Below are 21,307 nucleotides of genomic sequence, written 5' to 3' on the forward strand. Positions count from 1 at the left end.
ATTATGAAAAACTGATAAGCACACATTTAATAAGATGCAACTGCACTGCAGCTGCAAGAACTTGAACAAAGTGCCACATACAGGAGACAAGTTATCATAATACAAGCTTTAGACATTACAGTTACCAGCAACATTCTGCTCAAACGAGGCTGCCACACATTCTTTTAACTTGCAGTTTGAAAAATTAAGCTATTATTGTAAGCCTAAAGAGTTCAGAAAAAGTCTTGCACCTTTTTCCTAAACTAAAATATAGAATTTAGATAGTACTTTACATATAATATTTTATACACAATTTATTCACATTGTAATAAAACACACAAAATTTACACTTTTATTTGTGGTAGCAGAGATTGAATTTCAGACCCTAGTTTGAAGTTCCTGTAACACTGTGAGCAGAAGATGCTGAGTCATGATCAGGTAGGAAGGAAACAGTGGCAGCAGCTGTTTCAGGAGGCATAGGTGCAAGCACATGACGACAAACTGGGCATGTTCCTGACTACACAGAGAGAGGAAAAAAAAAAAAAATCTAGGTCATTTGCAGAATTTTCATTCAATTCTATTGAAAAGCTAAAAGGTTATTATTTATGAAGTCTTTAATGTCTTCACAACAGCACTGTCTCAAAGTCAAATTTGACTGGATAGCCACCTGGAGCTAAAGGACAGCTAAAAATCTGCGAAAAAAAGCTTCATTTTGCTTTTACACCAGTTACACAGCAGATATATCAGGTTCCCTGAAAGGTCTTCCTCAAAGAATTGATTTTATGGTCAGGAATTTACTTTTTTTGGAGGCAAGGATTAAAAATAAACTAGCCCAAACCTAACAGGAAGTATTTTGTCCTAGTTTTCAGCAAGAGCAGTTTAACTATGACAGCAGAAAGAGGCAGAACATATAATAAAAGAAATAATAAAATGGCAATAAACCATTTTTTTAAAACTATAAAGTGAAACTATAAATCCAACAACAACCCATGCTAGAGGTGTTCTAATCTGATCTCTATAGTCTGAATCAATTAGTCTCCTTGTACCTCTTGAAGTGTTACACTGTAGGCTCACTGACAACTACCAAGTCCAGGCTTAGACTGAGTGTAAATGAGAGTGCAAGTGCAAGGAAAAGAAGATATCAATTCATTAATTGTAGTTCTTTTAGTCTAGCCTCAACATGATGTAAGCCTTCGTAAGATATTTGGGAGGAAACTGATTACAGATGATTAAAATGAAATCTAATACAGTATAGACTTACCAAACAATTTTTTTAAATTAATCTACATGCATTCCACTATTCTTCACACCAGCCTTAGCTGTCACCATAAATGAGGCCTGACATTCTGGCAGGGGAACAGATCCTTCACTCTTTGCAGAGAAAAGCAAGCAATCTTTACTTCAAGGTATGAGTACAGTAAAGAAAGCTTTTCTGGTATCAAAACAAGTTATAACTCATCCACCTCTCATCCTTATGAAAAGCAGACCATGTTTTTCCTCACAAAAATACCCCTTCTATTCAAGGGATTGCTCTACAGCTGAGTACATATATAAGTTACTTTCCTCACTTGCACTAGAATTTGGTTCCATAGTTCTTCATATTTCATCCCATATTTTCAGAAAGTTACAAACTGTTCCTTCCAAAAGAATGCAAATACCCAAGAACCCCACAAACCCACCACCAATCCTGTAGTACTTACTTCCTGTAACCAAAGCGTTACACAAGTTCTGTGAAACAAATGATGACAGGGTAGCTCCGTTACGATTTCATTTTCCACATATTCGCAGCAACAGATAATACAGCGCTGCTCTTGACCTACACCCATGATAAAAAAACCCCACATTAATATTATCTTGGTTAATCTAAGATAATATATATTATCAACAGTATCCCTAATGATTAAAATATACAATCACTCTTACTCCAGTTGAGTTAAATTACTTTTCTATGTTATATCCAGTCTGATTCAAGATTGAAAAGCTCTCAGATCAGCATTGCCAGCTGCACAGTATGTTTAAAACTGTGTTTATGTATTTCAGAAAGCTACATTTGTTCTTATAAACTTTGTGGAAATTCTTAATTACTTTTCCATACCATTTTGGTCATTTGTGATGACAATCCATGGCAGAGAATCTATGCTTTCTTTAGTAGCCGGTGGATGAGCCTGTTCAACATCAAATCCAAGAAGCTCCAAATGTGCCAGAGCAGTCTGAAAAGGGTGAGCATAGACTAAGTTTTTTTACTCACAAATGTAACATTCCATATAAAAACGAACAAGCAAGAAAAGGAACCCAGTTCTAATAGTATTACTTTCTTAAAAGGAAGTTAATGTCTGTCACACTAACCATTACATCATTTTTATTTTCATAATGAATGAGATGAAACTGAAGGTCAAAACACTAATAGCTTGGTTTTAAAGCCTTCATAAAGCATCAGGACAGAGTCACAACTTGTTCTCTAATGAACTTTTTTCTTTTTATAAAGTTTCAGAAATGGTAGCAAGTCAAAAATGTAATAAAGCTTGCTAATACAAAACTGTCATTACATTTCTCTTTCTGAAAATGAAAGCCTCATTAGCGTGTTTCCTAGCTTCAACTATCAAATTACTCAGGTGCAAACAAAAATATTAAGTACCTCAGCTACACAACCAGTGCAAGCTTTCAGAAAAAAAACCTCAGGATCCACATAGATGTTTCTCATCTCTATTAATGACTTAAGAGACACAGCACTCTGAATTCATCTCATTTGAAACTCAAATTTTTCACCATACAAAATCTTTAAGACTCCAATGCTGCAGCAGGCAGATTTGATGTAAACATCATACATTCGACCACCTAAGACACTGAAAGGACCTCCAATAGACAGAAATGTAACACAACTCATAGTGGTTATATTCATTAAGAGATGTACTAGATACACCCATGCCAACAGCATAACAAGCTGAAACTGAATAAGAATGGCCAAGAACACAGAAGCAATTAATCAGTCACACCCTTCAAGCCCAAATACTGTTCTGATCAACATGAAATTTATTCTAATGGCCACAAAACTCCCTTGGTAAGATTTTTAAGATAACCTAACATTTTTGTAATGTTGGGAGTACACTTAACTAAATATCCCAAAATATATTAGAGAAACATTTTATTTTACAAACACCTTCAGCAATATCTCCTCTTAAACTTTAGAGAAAGTTACAAGAGTCATAGACTGAAAACATGCCTGCACTTTCATCACAGTGGCAAAGGAGCTCAGGCAACCATCCCGCCACAGATCTAAACTAGTATGTTTACACATACAGTCAAATGCATGTAGCAGGCAGAGAGAGACTGAGCTAACAAGACAAATATTTACAGCTCCTACTGCCACATATACTCTACCTAGATATCTGCTAATTTAAAAAAAAAAAATCCTGGCACAGTTATCCCTAGTGCATTATACAATGCCAAACAGGTACACTCCTCCAATTTAACAGTTTAAAAACATACACTTCCGCTACAGCAGATGATACTGCCATCCTAACATTAAGATGATTTTAGTATTTGTAATGGTATTTTGCTACAGCTGCAATGATCTGAGAATAAGCTGTAGGTAAAAATATCATTTTTAATCAGATTACCTACTACAGCAGGAAAAATTAGGTAAGACCCCAGGCAGAAGGAAGCAGTGTTACCTACATGTCAAACTTTTCTGTCTATATATTAGCACTCACAAACAGAAATCAATTTACAAAAGCGTTGTATTGTTTGATTTTGAAAGCTACAATAAAGAGACATCACAGAAAGCCCCACAATGACTGATCCACATCACATCTTCAAAACCAAAGCATCCATTTTGCAACTTTTGTAAGATATATTTATAACTTCAAAGATACCTTTATTTCTTTCCTCTTATCATTTATGCAAATGCTTACTGCTCCATGTACCATGAACCACATGCTAGACACTGCTAAAACCAGGAGTACCATAGCCTATGGCGGTTTGAGCTCCTCATGTCTGTGGGTTGGTAAAAGAAATATTCATATTTCTTGTTCTGATGCTCCTGTTCTATAGTGCTAAAGTAGTAAAATAAACATTCCCAGCTAGTAATGTCTTTAAAACAAATGGAAGTAAATACAAATCACACATACAGGTTTTACACACATTTTAGGATCACACACACACATTTTAGGATCCTAGAGTCTCACAGAACATTTTTTAACAAGAAAAACTGTTTTATACATTCACTACTTCTCTCCTTCAAATGTCACAATTAGGACAGATCCTCCTCTCTCCTCTCCCCCCCCAGTTAAGATACACTTGAATTCTGGATGCATTACATCACATCCCTTTCAAGTGTTTAACAGCTACACTAAATGAGCTTGCTGGATAGGGAAATTTTCAGAAAAGTTTGAACTATAGGCTGTCATAATAAATAATGTTGTTATATGTGAAAAAGATCTGGTTCATGAATCTACTATTTTAGCTAAGAGCATTTTTTTAAACTTAAGCATGTGGATTAAATAAATCAGTAACAGGTTGAATAAAGTCACAGTCATTAGATTATTAATGATATTATAATTAAACTCAACCCAATCTTTTCATCAAGTCAGAATACTACCTAAAGCTAGTGAAAGCTCAGACTTCTCCATTACAAAACCTCTGGTGCAAAAATACTTTCTACCAGGTAGCAGATGGGTTACTTTTTAAACTTGAAGCAAAAGCAGAGGTCTGTTACACCCATAGGTAGAATTAGTCTAGCAAGATTGAAGAAATAGCTGTTTGCCCTAAAGCCAGGCCTAAATACTACTAAAATAGCATAACTGGCAACAAGTAGCCTGTTAGAAAGCTGAGTATAAACATATAGATAATATGTAACTGCAAAGTGGCAAATGAGCTTCAGTGTAATTGTTCAGAGAAAGAAAACATGCATGCAAGCAAGATGTGGAAGGTAAGAACAAAATTTGTAAAACAAGCAGGAAAGGTATCTGGTAAAACTGAAATCCTATCATCCTGCAGAAAAATGCCTAGCAAAAGCAGAACAAGTCCTGATCCCAAAAATAACAGGAAAGATGTTAAGAACAGATGAAATCACTTTCTTTACTCTTAGGGAGAGAGATGAGGAGCATAAAATGCCAATCGTGAGGAAGAAAAAACAACTAGCTCCAATTCTTACTTCCCTCAAAGAGTGATCAAGCCTGATCACCTTGAACTTAGTACACTAAGATGCTGCTCACAGTGATCTCTAACTCCCTACTTGATACATACATACAGTTGTATCAAACTACAGAAAAAAAATTGTCATATTACAAACACTTTCCATAAATTCTATGAACAGGAGATTGGAAATTGCATTTTCTAGAAGAAATCAAAGACATTTTCAGCAATCTCTTTCACCCAAACTTGAAAAGATAGTTCAGTTTGCTCTTTATATCACAAAAGAAACCATTGTGTTTTGGGTTGCTTTTTGGTTTGGTTTTTGGTTTAGGTTTTTTGTTTGTTTTTGTTTTCTGAAGAGTTTTTTGGTTTTTTTAACCCTGAAAATGCTGTAAGCCACATTTTGGATATCTGAGCAAGCACTGTGACCATAGTATTAAGTTCAGAAAAAAACCCAACTTTGTAACACTATGAAATACTTACTCTTTCAGTGAAAGATTTTATATTTTTAGATTTGTGGAACACACTTCTACATTTTCATGTACAATTGCCTGATAACCAGGCAAGTTGTGATTAAAAGCTGTACGAAATGTCCTTCCAGGAACACAAGTTTCTAGACTATGTCAATCCAGTCAGGGACAGGGTCAGATCATATTTTATTGAAAGATTACACTGAACTAGCCATTTACAAGTCTCACTTTCTAGAAAACAGAAAACGTTATATCTTCATCCTATCTGGTCATTAAAAGATAGGATCTCAGCAAGTAATTAAAATTAATTCAGCAAATAATTAGAATTGAGACATGACAGAGCCTTTTCTTCTCTTTCTCTCAACTTCCCAAAATATTTGCAGTACTGCCCAACAGATATATTGCACAGTTCTTGAGTAATCCTTGCTCTTATTTTCTGAAGAATTTTAATAAGCATTTTCATACTGGAAAGAATAGTGCTTTACACATTCTGCTTGAGATTTGGAAGAAATATTTGTAATTTTCACTCAAAACCTGTGTTGACGATTTAGTTAGTCAATACAGCTATTCCTTTTATTACATGGCCACCATTTTCTGATGACTAATTCAAATTATGCCAGACTTCTATGCCCACAATAAAGTTTCAGAAATATGAGTGCTAATTTCAAGCACAAATACTACTTCAGAAAATTTACTTTCCCTCTTGCCCAACATACACAGTGACCTGTTCCACAGGTACCAGGGCATAACTACCTTTCTAGTCATCTACCTGCTTGCCAGGTGTGTTCAATGACACTATTCTGGTGACACTAACATAATTGCAGCATCTTCTCAGTCAGTCATGCACATAGCCACCTAGGATTGCTTTTACAGGTCAGCCTGACAAGAGGCTGAATGTTTCTTCTGACAGAGTAACTAGGAAAATGTTGTTACGAGGTAGTTAGAAAGAAAATCTCAGAGCCAAAAACAACCTTAGCCTCCTTTTCAAGTGTTAACGTAGATAAAAAAAAGATAAGATTAGTTACGCCTCTCTACAGAGATCCTCTTGCTTTGGTGCAAAGGAGATCAACTTCTTCTGTAGTTCTGTGCTTTTTGATGTAGTGAGAACCAGCAGCTATAAAAGAGACAAGGAATTTTCTCCACACAACTTCAAAATACTGCTTTTACAGTAGGATATCAACAGACCTCGTACACATTAATAAACAGTTCTGAAGTGTCTCCAGATGAGCAATGCTAACAAGATCCTACACAGCTGGATAAGACCCTATAGTACTTGATCATGAATAATGCTGACCTCCTATATAACTTGAGGGATGCACAATACCTGGAAATTGAATGACTGCCAACTTCAGGGAACAACCCTTCCACCCCTTGAAAATCCCCATGAAGTTTATTCACAAAAACACTGATTGTGTACATATCTATATCCATGGAAGGAAAAAAAAAAAAAATAAAAATCTTACGATTATTCCCCTGAGAATCAGCTTTAGAAAACACTTTAAAGCACCCTTGGTATTTTGTCTGCAAGCACGCTATAACATACAGCCTACGCTGTTCACCCCTTTTAAGCAAGAGCTAGTAGTTAAACTGCCCCTTGCTGTCCCTAAATTTATGTCACACACAAAACATTCACCATATTGTAAGTCTACACATCATTTAACCCTTATTTTGACAAAATACCCAGCGGGGAGATTTCTGGCAGTACAAGAATAGTCACACTGCATCGAACTGAATTTCGGCTAGCTTTGTATTCACTCTGACAGTAACCAATGTCGTGCAACACAAAAAAGACAAAGATCATAACCATGCTTGTTCTCTGTAATGAATGCTCGGGTTTATCCAAAGTTAGATAGATGAAACGAGATTAGAACAAGATAAAAGACTTCTTCGCTTCTGTGTGGTTTTTTTTTTGTTTGTTTGCTTTGTTTAGTTTTGTTTTGATTTTTAATTTAAACCACATGGAGTCAAGACAGTCAAATAGAAAAGTCGTCTACTGAGGAATAAAAATATGAGACATCCAGTTGTACTCTTGCAATAAAATAAAGCTGAGACAACTCACAGGCACAGATACAGGTAAGAAATTTCCTTTGTCATGAAGAGAATTTGGCAACATTCCTAGAATAATTTAAATCGCATGTTTATACTGGTAGAAATCAGTATCTTTTTCTTCCTTTAAGAGGAAATAAATACATATTCTAAGAGAAGTAGCACTGATGAATGACTTCTTGCACTACATCATTTAGAAGAACCTCTAACATTTATTTTCAAGCTTGCAGACCTGAAAGTTCAAGCTAAAGCAGGAAAGTAATTTTTCGCCAATTCTCCTGATTTTCAGATTATGCCGAAAACGGATTCAACATCACTGATACCGTATCAACAAGAATATTTTAATACCTCCATAGCTTCTTGTAAGCGTCCCTCTAGTGCCTCAAGTGTGAGAGGATCCGCATCAGGAACAGCTTGAGCAAGTCCTAGGCCATCACCAAACTCATTAAGCACTCTGAAAAACATGAGTTGGAAAACATGGTCTTCATTCCAAAGTAAATAGCAACAACATGAGGGCTGGATACATCAAATCACTACACATGACCTGTTAACAGCTGTGAGCTTATGCTCACATAAGGTGGTTGTGTTTGGTTGACCTAGGCTGGTTGCCCATCCAGCTGCTCTCTCACTCTCCCACCTCAACTGGACAGGTGTTTAAATAGGCCTAAAAGCTCATGAGTCAAGATAAAGATTGGGAGATCACTCACAAATCATCATCATAGGCAAAACAGACTCAAAGAGGAGCTTTAATTTAACTAATAGGTTTTGCTGAAAGACAACAATTAAAACACCTTCCCCTTAGCCCTCCCTTTCTTCACTTCTTCACTCCTGACTCCTCTATGTTCCCCCACCCCAAGCAATCCAGATAAATAGGAAATGAGGGCTGTGGCCGGTCCACGGAAGTTCCTCTCTTTAGCTCTTTTGTTCTCACAGTTCTCCTGCTCCAGTGTAGGTCCCTCGCATAGGCTGCAGTCCTTCAGGATAAACATGCTCATGTATGGGTCTTTCGCACAAGCTGCAGTCCTTCAGCAGTTGCTACAGCTTGGGTTCTCCACAGGCACAGTTCCTTCAACAAATATGTACCTGCTCCACTGTGGTCTTCTTCAGGTGCTACAGAGGAATCCTTTCTCCACCGCCTGGAGCAACTCCTTCCCCTTACTGTCTCATCTTGGTGTCTGCAGGGTTGCTTCTGTCATCCTCACTCCTCTCTTACTTTGCTGTGCAGCATCGTTTATCCTTTCTGAAATACACTTTCCCAGAGGTACCACCCTGCAGTGGGTCCACTGGAGCCAGCTTATAACCAACTGTGTCCTACATAGGGCAGACCCAGCCTCTTGTTATAGAGGCCACCCTGCAGCCTGCCCAACAGCACCTGCTTCCAGTACACTGGTACACTAAAGACAATATAGACTTCAGGAGAACATGATGGCAACTTTCACCATTGACTGCTCCAGAGTAAAAGGGCCTACAGTTCAACTAATAAATTTCATACGTATGTTAAGCTCATTTTGCAATTAGCATTCAGATTTTGATTACAATGTATGTCACAGTTCATAACTTGGCAGCTGCATCAAGTTCTGCTTTCAACGTTCAGATATCAAATCTTAAACCAGACAAAAAGTCATGTACAGATCTGCATATGGTCAGTAGACAAAACTTAATGTATTATTAGAGAAGGATTTTCCTTCCTATTTTGAGTAATTAGGAAGCTTCCCCAGGCTAACCTCCAGCACTGAAAAAAACCAGGTTTTGTCTTTTTCCTACAATTCCTTTACTAGCTTGCTTCCTGGTGCTGTAAGAACACATGCTTTACTTCTAGCTTGGACTTTCATGTATTAGTACCTGTTGAGCTTTTTCACAATATAGCTTCACAAGGAGCAAATATCAGTGTTTTCGTTATGCCTACGCTGCAGTTTATAGTATTTTTAAGAGAACAAGTGTTAAATCTCACTGGAAAGCATTCTGCCTAGCTCACTGTTAAACAAACGCATTATATTATTCTAGAGTAAGGCTATGCAAGTCTCTCTGATCACTTTCTTCCTGGTATTTACAGAATTTTTGTAATAAATATATTGCAATATTCTTCAGTAACCTTATGACAGAAAATTGAGACATGAATTCAAAACTATGATACTAGGTAAGCGCATGGCATTTCAAAAGAAATAGAATAGGCTTATAACATCTAAACTATGCCAGCTGCAAAAGAGGAAAGACCAATTATAAAACAGCACTGACTTGAATACCGATTACATTTCTGTTGCTTTACTTCTGTTATACTTCCACTATACTTACCTCCTTGAAAACTGAAAAAGTACAGCAATACCTTGAATATTTAGTGCACTAGAATTTCTCAGATTCTCACAGCCTGATTTATACCCTTTTTCTCTCATCAGAAGACACACAGCACTTGAAGTTCCTTAAGCCTTAAACCTCAGATTTAATCAGCCTTTGAAGCATGTGCATACTGATAGCCATGAGTATATTTGACATCTTACATAAAAAGCAAAACAGTAACTACAAACCCTCTGAAATTAATGCAGAAATTTATCAAAGGCATACCTCCACTCCACATCTTGATCTTCACTCATACTGGAATCATCCTCAAGATTATTATTTCCATCCAAAAGGAAGAATCCAGGATACACAAAATCACGAATTAGATTAGTTTCTTCTTCACTCATATTTTCTACTTCTCTATGGTAATGTAACATAGGAATCTCTCCTTCCTCCAATAACTTCTGTTCCCTTCAAAACAAATAAATGAAAAGCTAAAACTAAAGAGCTAGCAGAATTTACAAACATATGCAAGTAAAAGCTACACATATTGCAAGGGTAGAAGATGCATGTTTCCCAGACTGCACAGACTCATATTACGAATTTATCATTTGCTGTAAAAAAACCCAAAGAAATTCCCAGTAGTACCAACTCCAGATTCAGAATCTAGTAACACCATAATTCTATGGCAAAATTATTTGTCTAATGCTCTACGCCAGTAGTACAGTAAGCACCTTGTTTTGCATTTTCCCTAGTACAGGCAGTATCCCTGCCAGGGCTAGTAAGTTTGGTACTGAAGATTTTCTTATTCATCTAGAAGTTTGTAACGTTGCTAAAAAGAAAAGCTATCTTAACACCCTGCAACAGCCTTCATGGGGAAACTTGGCCCAAATGCAAGAAGATACTATTCACAAGAGAATCTATTTGCATAAGGAGTAAGATTCCTCATTCCTGTATTTTCTAGAAGAGCACAAATCACCTGGATGTTTAGAGCCACAGGGCTGCAAGTCCACTTTCCTTATTAAAGGGCAAATAAACAGGAATCATGTTAGAAATGTGTACATTTGCAGGCTGTTCACATTAAAAAAACCCTCAAATAACTGTTCTGGAACAGATGAGTTTTGATAATGTTTTCATAAAGCCACACTAGTTCTCCAAAACTTTGGAGAAAGCAATGTTAAAAGCAGCAATATCAGTGATTTGGACTACTTGGTAACAGGTACTGTCTATATAAGAGTGGAAGAAACAGAAAGAACACACAGGCATGGCTTATTGCTTTATAAAAACCCAAACTTAGCTTTTTTTATTTTTTTTTCTTTCCACAAAGCATCTAAACCAACCAAAATGACCCACGTCACAGAATGCAAAGGTGGGGACTGGGAGAATGAATTACTACTCGTGGTAGAATAGATCAGGTTCAAGATCATCTAAGGAATCTGAAGGTGCAGAAGTCAGTAAGGTACAGATCCGGTAAGATCATAAAATTGTTGGGGCTGGGACCTCTGGAGATCATCTGGTCCAACTCCCTGTCAAGGCAGAGCCATCTGGAGTAGGTTACACAGGAACATGTCCAGGCTAGTTCTGAATGTATCCAGGGAGGGAGACTCCACAACATCCGTGGGCAGCCTGTTCCAGTGCTCTGCCACCCCCAACGTAAAGGAGTTCTTATTCATGTTGAGGTGAAACTTCTGTTTCAGTTTATGGCCGTTGCTCCTCATCCTGTCGCTGCTCAGTGACTAAGGGCAAATTGTACCTAACAGATTTGGTGGCCTTTGGGTCATGGCATTGGTAGATAAATGAAGAGTGGCTGATGTCATCTACTTGACATGTGCAAGGCATTTGACACTGCCCCACACAACATCCTCATCTATAAAGTGAAGGAAGCATGGATTTGACAGAGGGACTACTCAGTGGATAAGGAATTAGCTGGATGGTCACACTCAAGGACTTGTGGTCAATGGCTCAATGTCCAAGTGGAGATCAGTGACAAGTGGTGTTCCCTCTGGGGTTAGTATTGGGATTCATGAGTTTCAACATCTTTGTTGGCAATATGGGCAATGGGACTGATGCACCCTAAGCAAGTTTGTTGATGACACCAAACTGTGTGGTGCAGTTGATACGTTGGAGGGAGGGATGCCTTCCAGAGGGACCCTGACATGCCCGAGAGGTGGGCCAATGCCAACCTCATTAAGTTCAACAAGGTCCAGTGCAAGGTCCTGCACCTGGATCAGGGCAATCCCAAGCACAAACACAGGCTGGGTAAAGAAGCGATTCAGAGCAACTCTGAGAGGAAGGACTTGGGGGTCTTGGTTGAAGAGAAGCTCAACATGAGCCAGTAGTATGCTTTTGCAGCCCAGAAAAACAACTGTGTCCTGGGCTGAATCCCCAGCAGCATGGCCAGCAGGTCAAGGGAGGGGATAAAGAAGCGATTCAGAGCAACTCTGAGAGGAAGGACTTGGGGGTCTTGGTTGAAGAGAAGCTCAACATGAGCCAGTAGTATGCTTTTGCAGCCCAGAAAAACAACTGTGTCCTGGGCTGAATCCCCAGCAGCATGGCCAGCAGGTCAAGGGAGGGGATTCTACTCCTCTACTCCATTCTGAGGAGACTCCACATGGAGCACTACATTCATCTCAGGGGCCCCCAAACAGAAGGGCATAGACCTATTGGAGAGGGTCCAGAGGAAGGCCACAAAAATGATCAGAGGGATGGAGCACCTCTCTGATGTGGAAAGGCTGAGAGAGTTGGGGCTGTTCAGCCTGGAGAACACAAGTCTCCAGGGAGACCTTATTGTGGCCTTTCAGTACTTAGTAGGGGCCTATAAGAAAGATCAGGAGAGACTTTTCAGGAGGGTCTGTAATGACAAGACCAGGGGGAATGGCTGAGGAGTATTAAGAAGTATCAGAAGATGTGTATGCAACATGTATGTCTTTACAATTAACTGGCATAATACAGCTTTTTAAAGTCGGTACATCAAGTCCATTATCCCTATTAACACTACATGTCAATGTCCTCTCATTATTTCTATTATATTTCTATTTCTATTATTTCATTAAATAGAATTGTTTACATGACATGCTATTTTTCCCCTTGATTTGAAATATATATAAGCATTCAGATAATTTTAATGTAGGCAAATTATTATCGATAGTACAGTAACTACTTTTAGGGTTTGTTACTCTGTAATGTGTCAGGTGGATACCATGTTATATGTCAGAACTTAACAGGAAGTTAGCTAATAAAACCATACCCTCCTTGTGAATAGTAGTCTTTCTTCTCCTCTTCTACACTATTGCTGCTGCTGTTCTGCAGTTCAGCCTCACATTTGTCCCTGCCTGGGATAGTCTCCGAGCTCTCATCACTTGAGTGGTCTTTTTCTGTAGCAGTAAAATAGGTAGGTGCAGCTGCAGACCATTCTCCATCACTGCATTCTGAGCTGCAATTTAAACAAGGAAACAGGGTGTAAATTTAAACACTGCTTAAGAGGAAAGGAAATAAACAGAAGTATTCTGTGATTTCCTACTTTCTATGAACACTGCTCTCAATATAGTCTGTTTTTATCTAGGAGAAATTCAGTACGTAATATTTGTAGATGTACTACAAGGCAAGTATATGTAAAGAGCTGACTGAAAAAAGATCAGTTAAGAACTCTGCCCATCTCGCTTTGCAAAGTGTTTTGTTCTTCCCCCCCTATCTTCAGAGTACATGAAAACTCATTAAAATAAGCCCAGACCCACTCTACACGTCCTTCTCCAAGCACACAAAGATAAAACAGCAGCAATGACACTGAGAAACCAGTGCTTGCTTAACAAACAATAAGCAATATCAGCCTTACCTCTCAGCCAGACAAAACTTAAAAGCTCTCATAGCCCTTAAGCCACATACAATGGTCCTTATTTTTAAAAAAAAAAAAAAAAAAAAAAAATCATATAAAGATACAACAGATGACTTGCTGCAAATTATACAATTCACTAGCCTGGACAGATAAATCACAGGGAACTTTTCAAAAAGAATTTGTTCAGCCATCACACACAAAAGGGCAGTAAATAACATGTTGTGGGCAGCTTAAACAACATGTGGTGGGCAGCTTAAACAGAACTGATCTTGAGATTCTGCCAACAAGAATGGATTTATCTACTGCTACCTTTAGTAATGCTACTTAGAAGATTCATTCCATACCCAGTGTCAGATGACAGGTACCAAAATTCAAAGCAGCCAAGTAGCTATGTCCTTTCAAAGAGTGATAAAAAACTACTAATATGCAAACGTGCTTATTAGAGCACATCTTACACAGCAATCCACAACATCTGCAGCTCAGTTTTCAACTTGCTAAATACAGTATGTCTGTTGCTACCAATGTTATCCCCCCCCACAAACTCACTTCTGTCTAATATTACAAGTAAATGCCAAGAAATCTTGCCATTTAACGAATTACAAGTACTTTTGCAAAACCGCATATTATACACAGAGAGATTTACGAGAATAAAGAATATCAAGACACAGCTTATATGGAAGCATTTTAATCTGAAGCAGGAATATATTTTTCTATCACAATTTTGACAACTAGAGAAACTGATGGAGGTGAGAATATTCACTAACTTTGGGTCTTTTAAAAGAACTACAATAGACATCATACCTGTTAAAAACTCTGCTATACAGTCTAATGCATCTTATATTGTACCAACTAAAGCTGAATGCTAACATTTTAGAACTTTTTTTTAAAAAAAGTTTAAATGTACTGTAAGACTAGCCCAAATATTCAAATCTTTTTCTATTTTGTAATTCAGGAATTTCCAAAACTGTTTACAATAATAATATTCCTTCGTTGTTAGTCAAATTTGCTTTCTTTAAAGTTGACACAAAGCTACTAATTCAAACCAGAAAAGAGAATAAATCTGAAGTAATTAATACTGAACAAAGAAAGAACACTGAATGTTTAAATTTCCAAACTTAGGATTTTCATGCCGTTGACACACCCAAGGGATGGACAGCTCTCCAGAGGGACTTGGACAGGCTTAAGAGGTAGACCCATGCAAACCTCATGAGGCTCAAAGCCAAGCGCAAGGTCCCGCACCTGGCTCAGGGCAACCCCCTGGTATGAACACAGGCTGGGGAGGAAGGGATTGAGAGTACCCCTGAGGAGAAGGTCTTGGGGCTACTAGTGGATTGAAGGCTGGACATAACTTGTCAGTGTGTGCTTGCAGCCTAGAAAGCTGGCCATATGCTGGGCTGCATCCAAAGAAGCATGACCAGTAGGTCAAGGGAAGTGATTATGCCCCTCTACTGCATTCTCCTTAGACCCCACCTGCAGTACTGCATCCAGGTCTGGAGTCCTCAGTACAGGAAACACATGGACCTGTTAGAGAGGGCCCAAAGGAGGGCCACAAAAATGATCAGAGGGATGGAGCACCTCTCTGATGAGGAAAGGCTGAGAGAGTTGGGGCTGTTCAGCTTGGAGAAGACAAGTCTCCAGGGAGACCTTATTGTGGCTTTTCAGTACTTAAAAGGGGCCCATAAGAAAGATGGGGAGAGACTATTTAGCAGGGCCTGTTGCGATAGGACAAGTGATAATGGCTTTAAAAGAGGGGAGATTCAGGCTGGATGTGAGGAAAAAGTTGTTTACAATGAGGGTAGCAAAACACTGGAACAGGCTGTCCAGAGAAGCGATGGATGCACCATGTGAAGACATTCAAGGCCAGGCTGGATGTGGTTCTGGGCAACCTGATCTAATTGAAGATGTCCCTGCTCATTGCAGGGGGGTTGGACTAGATGATCTCTGGAGGTTCCTTTCAACCCAAACTATTCTATGGATCTATGATTTAACTGTGCACAATTCTGCAGAGATGCAGAACATCACTTAATGGTTAAAGAGTTATAGACTTGTCACTTGTCAAAAGCAAAACAGGTTAACTTAGCATCTGCACATGAATTTTCTGAGAATAGGCTCTCCGAGAGGGCCCAAAGGAGGGCCACAAAAATGATCAGAGGGATGGAGCACCTCTCTGATGAGGAAAGGCTGAGAGAGTTGGGGCTGTTCAGCTTGGAGAAGACAAGTCTCCAGGGAGACCTTATTGTGGCTTTTCAGTACTTAAAAGGGGCCCATAAGAAAGATGGGGAGAGACTATTTAGCAGGGCCTGTTGCGATAGGACAAGTGATAATGGCTTTAAAAGAGGGGAGATTCAGGCTGGATGTGAGGAAAAAGTTGTTTACAATGAGGGTAGCAAAACACTGGAACAGGCTGTCCAGAGAAGCGATGGATGCACCATGTGAAGACATTCAAGGCCAGGCTGGATGTGGTTCTGGGCAACCTGATCTAATTGAAGATGTCCCTGCTCATTGCAGGGGGGTTGGACTAGATGATCTCTGGAGGTTCCTTTCAACCCAAACTATTCTATGGATCTATGATTTAACTGTGCACAATTCTGCAGAGATGCAGAACATCACTTAATGGTTAAAGAGTTATAGACTTGTCACTTGTCAAAAGCAAAACAGGTTAACTTAGCATCTGCACATGAATTTTCTGAGAATAGTCTCTCCCCTGGCTGAACTGGCCTGTACTTGCCATATGATCTAAATGAAGGAAGCCAATTGATACAATTCTCTTCCCACCACCTCTGCCGTCTGAGGACCTACCATGATCCTTTCAACTTAGAGCATATGTTGTTCTAACAAATACACAAGACTTTCTCCTTCCCATACATAGCTTTTACATGTTAAAACCATAAGAGCTAGGCACCTCATTGAAGCAAAAATGTGAGGTGAAGGCTCAGACTGCAGTAATCAGCAGGCTGAGTTTCTCCCTGAATTGGACATAAGTGAAAGTGAGTTGCAGGATCTAACCTGATATTTAAACATGTAATATGGCTTAACCCTTTAAACATAAAACTTTACCTTGTAAGAGCAGAAAAGCATAATGCTCCTTTGTACAGAGTTACCATTGACAATTTGCTTCATGGGGACAAATCTTTCGAGGATTTAAAAACGAAGTACATTTTTCTAAATTAAAGACCATACATGCTGTCTGTTTAGTGGTTTAATTATTGCCATCGTGATGAACATAGTCACTTTCAAACAAGCAATCTGTACTTCTTTTTGTCATGCTATAAATGTAAAGCAATTCCTTTTTCTCCACTGCATTTTAATTTTCTAATAGCAGCATTTCAGAAGTGGAAAAGATCATGCAGTAACAAAAACTTGCAAAAAATAAACCTTACAAGGAAGGAAAAGATTTATTTGCAAACCCTCCTATTTAATAAGGGGGAAAAAAAATTAAGACTACTACCTCATTTTATAATCCCTTAAGGATTTTGTTCCTTCATAATTGGGACTGTGAGATATTTTAAGGACAAGAGTTTATCCAGACTAATTTTCATGCTGTTCTCTCTATAGTAGCAGTGGAAACACAATCTACACTAAGCAGGTTAGCTTATGAAGCCTAATGGCAAGCACACACACAAAAAAAACACATCAACATCTAGAAGACATGTTGCGTTAAGAATGCAGTGGGAACAGAATCAACAAGATGCAAGCAAACTGGAAGTAAAACAGGAAAAAAGAAAAATAAAAAAACCCCGACACTACTGCATTTGCCGTATATGAACAGAACATTAGAAATGCTTTCAACCTCAAATAACTCAGTTACACAATTCCAATCCACAGTGAACAGTTCTTAACCCAGCACTATATGAGTAGAATTTGATCAACATAAATTTCATCCAAATTAATCCGTCTTCTGGGTAGAGAGCTCAGAACAGGAGGAGCCCGAATACTGACCCTGGTGTCCAGGTTGGAGCCATTTGTACAGATCTGAAACTGTAATAGTCACTCTGGAAACACTAGTGTAAAGAACTATCATCAAAAAAGGAATTATAAGCAATCCTATCAAGTTATTCTTTAGATATGACACGGAAGAATAATTTTTTTCAAAAGGCTGGAGACAAGAATATAAATATGCTGTAATGCAGAATATTGACATTTGATTGCAAAAAGAACAAATTCTGAAAATAACAAGTCTTGAAGGGAACTTTCAAAGACCCACGATTTGCCAAAACCGATGCTGAACAAACTTTTGTCTCTCTCTAGCCTCCATCTGCTCAGTGAAAATAAAATAAACAAGTAATCTTCCTTAGTGGTAAGACACTTTGGCCCTAAACATAAGGAAAGGCTTTTTACATTACTAGAAGAATGTACATTCCCATTTCTTTAGATGGACTTGAGGAAGGGTGAAGAAAAACTGAAAGGAAAAGTTGGCATCTTGTTATCTGATCATATTCTGAAATTGCTTGAGTTCAACCCATTTGCTAACAAACTATTCAGATTCACGCATTATGTACACAAAAGATTCAATACTAAAACAAACAAAACTTAAATTTTACCTGTCTTCGTCTTTGTGGTCCATTGAGAAGTGTCTGCTGCAGCCTTCCAGTTCATCCCAAAAAGTGCTGTCTTCCTGAACATTTTTTCGTTCTTGAGCTGCTGCATTTTTTCTTAGTTCTGTGTTCTTCCGATGACCTTCGTGCCCTCTTGAGCCAAAGAACGTACTAGAACTCATCTCTTTGCTGTTTAAGGCACAGTCAGCATTCCCTTGCTGAACTTCATCAATTTCGCTTCTCCTCCAGGAATTACTTTCCCCTTCCTCCTCATCAAGAAGCCTCTCTCTCTCCAACTGGTTTGAAGTATTTTGTTTTCTTATTTTAGGTCTCACTACTAGTTCAAGTGAATTTCCTTGGTCATCACTGACATTTAACTCATTAGCAATTGCTATAGGTATTTGGATTTCAACATTCTCTGTATTTTTTATCTGCTGTAGTTCATGAACAGCATCACTTAGGTTATTTTTCAGTATAGCTTGATCTTCAGCAGATGTTTTACATGTCCTGTTGTTTGGACACACCAAGTCTGAATCTATGCTAAAATATCTCATTAAAGGCATTGGTCCTGATTCTTCACAACATTCTCTAGTAGCATTGTGATTGAGATCAGACAATTGAGGCTGTAAGTCAGTGAAAGACTCTATGCTTTTTTCAAACTCAGAAAATATTTTATTTATTGTTTCTCGAAACACAACTGCTTCTTCTGTTCCCATAGAAAATTCGTCTTGAGCATGATCTTCTCTATTACCATCACCTGGCTCATAAGAATCCATGTTTACAAAAGCAATTCCATTCTGACCATTCCAATCATTACACTTATCAGTCACATATTCTACAAGGTCCTCAGAATTCTCATAAGGATTCACAAAGTTCCCCGAGATTTGGTTGCCTTCCAGACCGTAAGAGAATACAGAAAATGGCGATGTGTTTGCTTCCAGAGTTTGTCTTGATACACTTTCACAAGCAGGTTCTCCAGTTCCAGTATTTTCTAGCACAGGATCATCTAATAAACCAGAAGAAACTTGAACTGGTGGACTGGGACCTTCACAGAAATTTGTAAGAAAGAATGCATTGGAATAATCAAAACCAATAAAAATATTCTCATCTACAACAACTGCCCATGAAAAAGAAAGGATAGTTCACTAGGACTGATAAAGAGAAACATTTACCAGAGATGCAGTCATTCTGTACTAATACATTTATGTTCTCATTTATATAACCTAAGCATATAGAAATAGACTTAAATGTTATAATTTCAGCTTAACTTGTGATATGAAAAAAAACCCCACATGTTAAAGGAACATGTTCATAAGCAACATTTTACATTGTTTATATGAAAGGGAATTTTAAGATACAAATAGGAAAGCTGAAAAAAATACCACAAGATTAAGAAATCTACAACATTTCTTTCTGTAAGCTAAAAATTGGACTATCCATTCATTAACTAGCTAAATTGTGCCTCCTGCCACACAAAGGTGAATCCATTTCTTGCTACTATAAATTACATACTAATAGCACTATATTTTGTCCATGCAGCTATGAGTGCAACTCCTCATAAGAAGCAAATAATAGCAGGGATGAATGTGGAATTACTATTAGTAGTTACCATCATAACAAATTCAGATTGGTTATATTACACTTGAACACCTCTTGCATAAAGGGACAATAAACAAACCCAGCAGCAAGAGTTCTAGAAAGTAAAAATATGTATGCTGCTCCTACATGAATTTAATGCTTAGTTCAATTAATTCATAAACTCCTAACCAAGACAAGAGTCCAAACTATTTTTCAACATAAAATGTCTTGCATAACTAACACAGACTTTAAAATTTTGAGTACTCTTATCAAGAGAGTTTGAAACTTAACTACAAGGTGCAAAAAAAATAAAATAAAATGAGACATGCATAGTTAATTGAAGGGATTCTCTAGCCTGTTATTTCAAAAACAGGTGGAGGTAGGAAATAATGCAAAATGAGTATTCCAAGGGTTAAAAAAAGAAAAAAAAAAAAAAAAAAGAAGCACATGTCATCTAAATAGCTAATCTATGTGTAGGCTTTCTTATTAGGCTGTAACTCTTATGCAAGCTATGTCTCTCAGCTCTAGTAGCCTGACTTGCAGGAAGCAATACTGTAACATTACATTTTATCTAATTAAAATCTTGAAGCTCATTCACAAAATTACTAACAGCTGAGGCTGGCAGGCAGGCCACTCTGGAGATCCAGTCCACCCCTTTTGCTCAAGCAGGGTCACCTATAATAGGTTACCAAAGACCAAATCCAGACAGATTTTTAGTATTTACAAGGATATCTCCTTCTACCCATCTTCCATAGTTGTTTAGATGTATAAAAGATATCAAGCCAATTAGCAAGGAAATATGCAGTGTATTTTTAGGTAGTACCCACCCATCACAAAATAAATACTGATTAGGAAAAATGCAGCCTAGTTGAGGGAATAAATCAATCCAAAAAATTTCTCAAAAATAAATGTGAAAAGTCATAAAATGAAAAAAAGACAAAATATAAAAGGACAGGCAATTTGTTATTAGACTTAATATAGAAAATGAGTCACTCAAAGTTCATATACAAAGCAACTGGATTAAGAACAAGGAGACAACACTCTCTAAAATGCGTATTTCTTCTGACCCCTGAAATAATAGCATGCTCATTTCTAAGTTACCAAAACAAGAAAAGTGGTAGCATTAGAGACACAAAGAAGATCTCCACAAGTGTCAACACCGCTGCAGAGGAAATAAACCTTTAAGTAGATGAAAGTGTAGGAAGTGTATGAAACAAACAACTGCAATAACATTGAAGTTACAAAAAATTAAAACCACCCAAGCTTTATCTACATCGCATAACAGTCTCCAAGATCAATACCATGACAGAGTTACATTAGCACTATGCAATTATTAGAAAAACCCAAACAAACAACTAACAAACCAAAACAACAAGAAGTCCCAGAAAATTAGAAGGTGAAAACAGTTACAAAATAGTCTACAAAGGAGGGGGAGGGGGGGGGGGGGAGGATGCACGGGG

The 21,307-nt window shown here is 37.9% G+C and overlaps 1 protein-coding gene across 1 annotated transcript in view; it reads right to left on the bottom strand.

Moving 5' to 3' along the window:
- Nucleotides 1–364: 364 nt before the first annotated feature.
- The window catches only part of PJA2 (praja ring finger 2, E3 ubiquitin protein ligase), a 22,697-nt gene continuing 1,754 nt past the window's right edge, over nucleotides 365–21,307 (bottom strand). Inside the window, exons 2-8 of the mRNA XM_010013299.1 lie at nucleotides 18,276–19,314; nucleotides 13,150–13,335; nucleotides 10,188–10,373; nucleotides 7,977–8,082; nucleotides 2,080–2,189; nucleotides 1,680–1,806; nucleotides 365–496 (exon numbers count right to left, since the gene is read on the bottom strand). Of these exons, the coding sequence (XP_010011601.1) occupies nucleotides 365–496; nucleotides 1,680–1,806; nucleotides 2,080–2,189; nucleotides 7,977–8,082; nucleotides 10,188–10,373; nucleotides 13,150–13,335; nucleotides 18,276–19,314 (1,886 nt within the window). The remainder of the gene's footprint in view (nucleotides 497–1,679; nucleotides 1,807–2,079; nucleotides 2,190–7,976; nucleotides 8,083–10,187; nucleotides 10,374–13,149; nucleotides 13,336–18,275; nucleotides 19,315–21,307) is intronic.

Source organism: Nestor notabilis, unplaced genomic scaffold, assembly GCF_000696875.1.
Source record: "Nestor notabilis isolate BGI_N333 unplaced genomic scaffold, ASM69687v1 scaffold6704, whole genome shotgun sequence".
NCBI lineage: Eukaryota > Metazoa > Chordata > Aves > Psittaciformes > Psittacidae > Nestor > Nestor notabilis.